We start from the raw sequence: 7,500 nt of genomic DNA on the forward strand, positions 1-7,500 counted from the left end.
AACTGGTTTACATTCAGTCTCATGGCCTCAGTGATGCCTCGTATCTCACAGGTTTACCCCAACGCTAAAGTAAAAATCTATACCAAAAAGTAGACCAAAACTAAAATCCTGAAAGTAAACCAGTCTTAAAGAGCAGTAAACCGTAAAAAAGTCAAACAAACCCCGATAAAGCAGAACAAACCGCCAGCAGTAATCCTGACCCCACAAAAGTAAACTGAAACAGATAAAATAAAACTCTGGTGCACCTAACACCTCCAAGGTGCACCTAACACCTCCAAGGTGCACCCAGCCACAAGAGGCACCTCAACCTCCAGAGGCCCATCAAGTACGTGGAATAACTCCCCTTCCCCCCACGGGCTCACCATAGCCCGTGCTACATGGACATTTCGTTTTGAGTAGCTAAATCTAAAACCCCCCCCCCCCCCCCCTCCTCCTCCTCAGCTTGTAAGGTACACCGAGGCCCAGAACGATTGAGCTCAGACTCAATATTGCCGCAGTCGACAGATCACGCCAAGGCCTACAATGCCACTGCAAAATCTTTCCTCATACAAGGAAGATCAATTATAATTAGCTGGGTTCCCTTGGATACCGGGTCAGCATCTCAATCAGCGTCCCGAGTCAGCATCATAATTAATATTCCAATGACTGACGGAGCTGACAGCTCTCTCTCTCTCTCTCTCTCTCTCTCTCTCTCTCTCTCTCTCTCTCTCTCAAAAAAAAAAAAAAGTCAGAATCCTAGACAATGACGTTTTTAGAACAGTATGGTTTTGTTTCGCTCTGTCGTGGACAATCAGCCTATCAGGCCTATGCCCCCCCCCCTCCTACGTTTTCCTAGGTCAGCGTCTGACGTTCCGTAGGCCCACGGGATGGGTATGGGGTGCATAATAAAGAAAGAAATTGAATTTAATTCGACACAACCCGTAACAACTGACCTACTCTCGGCTGCCTGTTTACTGCTAGGTGACTGTCCAGTCATTATAGACCCCGTCACCCCCCCCCCCGGCATGAGGTACCTGGAGCTTTGCAATTACTTTATTATCTCTCGTGCTCTTGAAGATATCCTCATAATGCAGCCAGAGTCTGCCAGTGTAGACTACTGATCCCATGACCCTGTGTGACTAATCATCCTGTGTGATGGGGATTTTTAGAATCACGTAGCTAGTTCTTGACACACTGTACTCCCCTTCATATAGTCTAGGGTAGCTGCACAAATCTAGATGTACCTAATGTGTTAATTAAAAACAAATGGTGAACAGAAACATCAGGTGGAAAGAAACATTGCCCAAGCGTCTCCTTCCTGTCGCCAGAGCCTAATGTGTAGTACCAGCATGGATCTCCACCTCACAAAATAAAGATTAAAAAATAAAAAGTTTTTTTTACAAGAATAGTCTCAGAATTGAGGGGACCATGCTACAGGGATAGACCAAGAGAGTTAAACCAAGTTACGCCAAAAGAAAGCATAGAGGGCTATGATCCAGACATACAAAATACTCAGGGGTATCTATAAAATTAATACATAGGTTATTTAGCGTGAACAGAGAAACGTCGAGAAACTGTCGTACTAAAGTGCCCCCTTATCCTAACCCTACCAGAGGACCCAAAACAGAAAACGGGACAGTAATGTCAATTTCGCGAGCCGCTACCATTTTCTAGTACGACAATTTTTAGCCTCAGGTAGAGTATATATATACGTCAAAAGGCGACGTTCTATTATGAGAACGGGTTGTACATCAGCCAAGGGGGGCAGGAACGGATGACACGGCGCTTAGAGATCGCGTGCCTCGTCGCCGGCCAAAATGAGATGCCATCATCACTACTTATCAAATGTTTAATAAGCACCAATTAAATTATAAACAGGTTTAAATAATAATTATTATTATTATTACATAATGCGTACATGAAAATAAAAATAAATATAAAATAAAATCTTATGTTATGTTACTTATGTTAAGTACCTAAGGAAAAGAAAATTAACAATTTAACTCACTCATTATTCACAAGTTTGCGAGTTAAAATTAAAAATTCAAATGAATGAAAATGTTAATATTCTACATGCTTATTTTTTTTAGCAAACGATAGAAGCTGATAGCGGAACTTTAGCTGTGCTAAACAAGGAATCCTTCACCTTTTGCATACAGGTTTTGCAACGAGGGATCTCGTTATGGTGCAAAAAAAGTACTAAACAGCTTCGTTAATTCGCCAGTTGGGTCATGTTCTCGTATGTGGCTTAATTATGTCATTACGGGAGCCATTAACGGTTTAGATTAGTTGTGGGGGAGATGGGGAGAGTGTTTTAAGGGTTTACCTGTAAGGTAGTTGTGGGGGAGATGGGGAGAGTGCTTTTAGGGTTTACCTGTAAGGGCGGCGACGATGGCGCCCATGTGGGTGTGGAGGGCGGCGAGGCGGTGGGCGTTCTCCACCCAGGGCGAGGTGATCTGCGCCAGCACCCCGGCCGCCTCGCTGCGCTCCTCCTCTGGACCTTCCTCGTCACACAGCACCTCCGCCACCACCTCCACGCCGCCAGCCTGAGACACATACAACATACTGGATGATGAAGAGGCACAGCGTCAGCCTGAGACACATACAACATACTGGGTGATGAAGAGGCACAGCGCCAGCCTGAGACACATACAACATACTGGGTGATGAAGAGGCACAGCGTCAGCCTGAGACACATACAACATACTGGGTGATGAAGAGGCACAGCGCCAGCCTGAGACACATACAACATACTGGGTGATGAAGAGGCACAGCGCCAGCCTGAGACACATACAACATGAGTGATGAAGAGGCACAGCGCCAGCCTGAGACACATACAACATGAGTGATGAAGAGGCACAGCGCCAGCCCTGAGACACATACAACATACTGGGTGATGAAGAGGCACAGCGCCAGCCTGAGACACATACAACATGAGTGATGAAGAGGCACAGCGCCAGCCTGAGACACATACAACATACTGGGTGATGAAGAGGCACAGCGCCAGCCTGAGACACATACAACATGAGTGATGAAGAGGCACAGCGCCAGCCTGAGACACATACAACATACTGGGTGATGAAGAGGCACAGCGCCAGCCTGAGACACAATCACAGCAAATACAGAGCTCTGATGACCAGGAATGACAGCTTATCATTCGCCTCGTAAGCGAAGCTAAACACAGGTTATCGCTAACTTCCCCTTGCGGTGTTTACAACACGTCGGAACGCCAGTCAAGTCTCTTTCTTACCTTCTCGAGTTCGGTGACGCCTTCCAGGACGCAGCAGACGGTGGCCAGGGCGCGGAGGGCGTCGACGCGACACTGACGCAGCCGAGGCTCCAGACAGATCCCCAGCAGGCAGCGGACGCCGCCCAGACGGGCTATGAGACGGCAGCTGTGGCCTCCGTCCACCCCCAGCGCCGTCAGCTGCGCCACCACCGTCAGCACCGCGGCGCTGCTGCTGCTGCTGCTGCTGCTGCTCCCCGCCTCCTCCAGGGAGCGTACCACCACCTGCAGGAGGCACGGCAGGAGGTTACTCTGACGACTCTGTTGTTGTTGTTATAGATTAAGGTACTCGGAACAAGTTCCAAGTAGCACGGGCTATGGTGAGCCCGTAACTTACCTGGCACAGGAGCGGGGCAAGTAGCACGGGCTATGGTGAGCCCGTAAGACGACTCTGTGCATCGTTGTCCTCTTATACTAACCAAGGGACGGGAACTATCAGGAGAAAACGCCAAGTCATTATGACTATATAGCACTGGGAAGGGATCAGGATTTGGGATGGGACGGGGTGGAGAGGAATGGTGCCCAACCACTTGGACGGTCGGGGATTGAACGCCGACCTGCAAGAAGCGAGACCGTTGCTCTACCGTCCAGGGGGCCAGATTCACGAAGCAGTTACGCAAGTACTTAGGAACCTGTCCATCTTTCCTCAATCTTTGGCGGCTTTGGTTACATTTATTAAACAGTTTACAAGCATGAAAACTTGCCAATCAACTGTTGTTATTGTTATAAACAGCCTCCTGGTGCTTCGGAGCTCATTAACTGTTTAATAATTGTAAACAAAGCCGCCAAAGATTGAGAAAAGATGGACAGGTTCGTAAGTGCTTGCGTAACTGCTTCGTGAATCTGGCATCAGATGTGTTTTGCTGAGAATTAAAATCATAAATAAAAACCCACAAAATTGTAAGAACATAAGGCTAAACTCGCGCTATGTTTTCACATTATTATTCAACGCTCTTCTTAAAGATAAGTGATTAACAATGGAAATATTATTATTATTGTGAAAATCCACAGGAGCCGTAAAGAGGATTCGAACCTAATGCGCTGGCATAGAACGTGCACTCCCAGCAGCACACTCTAGACCACTACGCCACGACATGGCCACAAGAACTGCACCCCTGGGGGCACTACTGCTCCCTCGAGGAGGTGCACTCTCCTTACTGTAATGGTTGTCCTGTCATGTTGACCTAGTGATGACCTCTCTCTCTCTCTCCCACTTCCAAATATACCTCAATTCTCCGTCTTGGGTCAGCCCAGCGTAAACGCCTCAGGAAGGCAGACTCTTGGAAGTGGTTCTGAGCGTCGGGGGAGCGGAAGATACGTCAGGGGTTCCGAGCACAATCAGTGTTGGGTCTCAGCCAATCAAATACCAGCAAATATTTCCACATCTAATGGTGACGGCGGGGGGGGGGGGGAGGGCGGGGGAGATATGACGTCACCGCATAGCTGAGAGCGATCTTGATTACTGTAATAATGTAATGCAATATTATATAGAATAACATAACGCTATCTTGTCACATATTTTAGTTGTACCCTGATGCCGTGATCTGTAGGGCAGGAGTGCCAGCTGGCCCTTGGCACCATGATCTGTAGGGCAGGAGTGCCAGCTGGCCCTTGGCACCATGATCTGTAGGGCAGGAGTGCCAGCTGGCCCTTGACACTCACCGTAATCTCGCGGCTGAGCATGAGGTCGACCAGCTTGGTGAAGGCGTGTCCCAGCGCCGTCACCACCTGCACCACCTGGCGGGCGGCGTCGGGGTCGCCGCGTCCGCCGCTACACACCTCCGTCAGCCGCTCACAGATCTGCTGGACCACCTTCCTCTGGCGCCCCAGCGACGACTGTACAAACACAACACAACACTGAGAATGTCACAATAATGTTGCTTGGAAAACAGAAACTCAAATCCCTCCACACACACACACACACACACACACACACACACACACACACACACACACACACCCACACACACACACACACACACACCCACACACCCACACACACACACACCCACACACACACACGCGAAGATGGTGTCCATCTTCGCGCCTACAGATAGTAATGTGTTTCCTCAACCATTCCACTATTTCCTCATACACTTATTGGTGTGGCATTACATTCTCTACTCTCATCTGCCCACTGGAGACTTTCGGAGCCGTGGAGAGAGGAGAGGGGGGGACCTGCTGCATGGGCAACAGCTTCTCCTCCATATCAACCTACCCAGGCTTTGCGCCCTGGAGAGGCCACTCCAGACCGACAACCAGAGCGCAACTCCATAGTCTCCTGAGACTGATGGATGTCTACTACCACTACATTCTCTGCCATGCACCGTACAATGAAACATATACTAATACTCTGTACTTATAAACATATATAGAGTTTCCGTTCAAATTGAGTTCCGTGAGATATTAGTGTTCTGAGCTCCCATGGAGCGCTGTGAGCATCTTATAGAGGACCCAGGGGGGGACTCAAATGGGACTGAAGGCCTGGGGGCTCACCTGATTAGCAGGAGGCCAGGGGACTCACCATGGGCTGGGGACTCACCTGGGGCTGGGGACTCACCTGGGGCTGGGGACTCGCCTGGAGACTCACCTGGGGCTGGGGACTCGTCTGGGGACTCACCTGGGGCTGGGGACTCACCTGGGACTGGGGACTCACCTGGAGACTCACCTGAGGCTGGGGACTCGCCTGGAGACTCACCTGGGGCTGGGGACTCACCTGGGACTGGGGACTCACCCGGGGACTTACCTGGGACTGGGGACTCACCCGGGGACTCACCTGGGACTGGGGACTCACCTGGGGCTGAGGACTCACCCTGGGACTGGGGACTCACCCTGGAACTCACCTGGGACTGGGGACTCACCCTGGGACTCACCTGGGGCTGGGGACTCACCCTGGGACTCACCTGGGACTGGGGATTCACCCTGGGACTCACCTGGGGCTGGGGACTCACCTGGGGCTGGGGACTCACCTGGGACTGGGGACTCACCTGGGACTGGGGACTCACCCGGGGACTCACCTGGGACTGGGGACTCACCCTGGGACTCACCTGGGACTGGGGACTCACCTGGGACTGGGGACTCACCTGGGACTGGGGACTCACCTGGGACTGGGGACTCACCCGGGGACTCACCTGGGACTGGGGACTCACCCGGGGACTCACCTGGGACTGGGGACTCACCCGGGGACTCACCTGGGACTGGGGACTCACCCGGGGACTCACCTGGGGCTGGAGGTCGGGGTCGGCGGAGGTCCACTGGGTGGTGTAGTCCTTGAGGAAGTTGTTGATGTGCGTGACGACGGAGCCCGCCAACACCGGCACCTGTCCCAAGTCCAGCCACTCCAGCCTCCTGTCAAGACAACACCTGTCTGTACTGGTCACTATAGCACACCTGTTAACACCTGTCCCAAGTCCAGCCACTCCAGCCTCCTGTCAAGACAACACCTGTCTGTACTGGTCACTATAGCACACCTGTTAACACCTGTCCCAAGTCCAGCCACTCCAGCCTCCTGTCAAGACAACACCTGTCTGTACTGGTCACTATAGCACACCTGTTAACACCTGTCCCAAGTCCAGCCACTCCAGCCTCCTGTCAAGACAACACCTGTCTGTACTGGTCACTATAGCACACCTGTTAACACCTGTCCCAAGTCCAGCCACTCCAGCCTCCTGTCAAGACAACACCTGTCTGTACTGGTCACTATAGCACACCTGTTAACACCTGTCCCAAGTCCAGCCACTCCAGCCTCCTGTCAAGACAACACCTGTCTGTACTGGTCACTATAGCACACCTGTTAACACCTGTCCCAAGTCCAGCCTCCTGTCAAGACAACACCTGTCTGTACTGGTCAGTCACTATAGCACACCTGTTAACACCTGTCCCATCTCCAGCCTTCTGTCAACACAACACCTGTCTGTACTGGTCACTATAGAACACCTGTTAACACCTGTCCCATCTACAGCCTTCTGTCAAGATAACACCCGTCTGTACTGGTCACTATAGCACACCTGTTAACACCTGTCCCATCTCCAGCCTCCTGTCAAGACAACACCTGTCTGTACTGGTCACTATAGCACACCTGTTAACACCTGTCCCAAGTCCAGCCACTCCAGCCTCCTGTCAAGACGACACCTGTCTGTACTGGTCACTAGAGCACACCTGTTAACACCTGTCCCAAGTCCAGCCACTCCAGCCTCCTGTCAAGACAACACCTGTCTGTACTGGTCACTATAGCA

At 51.3% G+C, this 7,500-nt stretch overlaps 1 protein-coding gene across 5 annotated transcripts in view; it reads right to left on the bottom strand.

The window, feature by feature from the left end:
- Window positions 1-7,500, bottom strand: part of LOC123769514 (protein inscuteable homolog) — a 168,180-nt gene that overhangs the window by 4,373 nt on the left and 156,307 nt on the right. For 4 of the 5 annotated variants that reach the window (XM_069308746.1, XM_069308743.1, XM_069308744.1 and 1 more), the window contains 4 exons: window positions 6,487-6,613; window positions 4,928-5,101; window positions 3,230-3,490; window positions 2,354-2,525 (listed from right to left, as the gene is read on the bottom strand). In XM_069308746.1, coding sequence (XP_069164847.1) covers window positions 2,354-2,525; window positions 3,230-3,490; window positions 4,928-5,101; window positions 6,487-6,613 — 734 coding nt within the window. The remainder of the gene's footprint in view (window positions 1-2,353; window positions 2,526-3,229; window positions 3,491-4,927; window positions 5,102-6,486; window positions 6,614-7,500) is intronic. The other variant, XM_069308748.1, reaches the window with a different exon arrangement.

This window comes from Procambarus clarkii, chromosome 63, assembly GCF_040958095.1.
Source record: "Procambarus clarkii isolate CNS0578487 chromosome 63, FALCON_Pclarkii_2.0, whole genome shotgun sequence".
In the NCBI taxonomy this organism is placed as follows: Eukaryota; Metazoa; Arthropoda; class Malacostraca; order Decapoda; family Cambaridae; genus Procambarus; species Procambarus clarkii.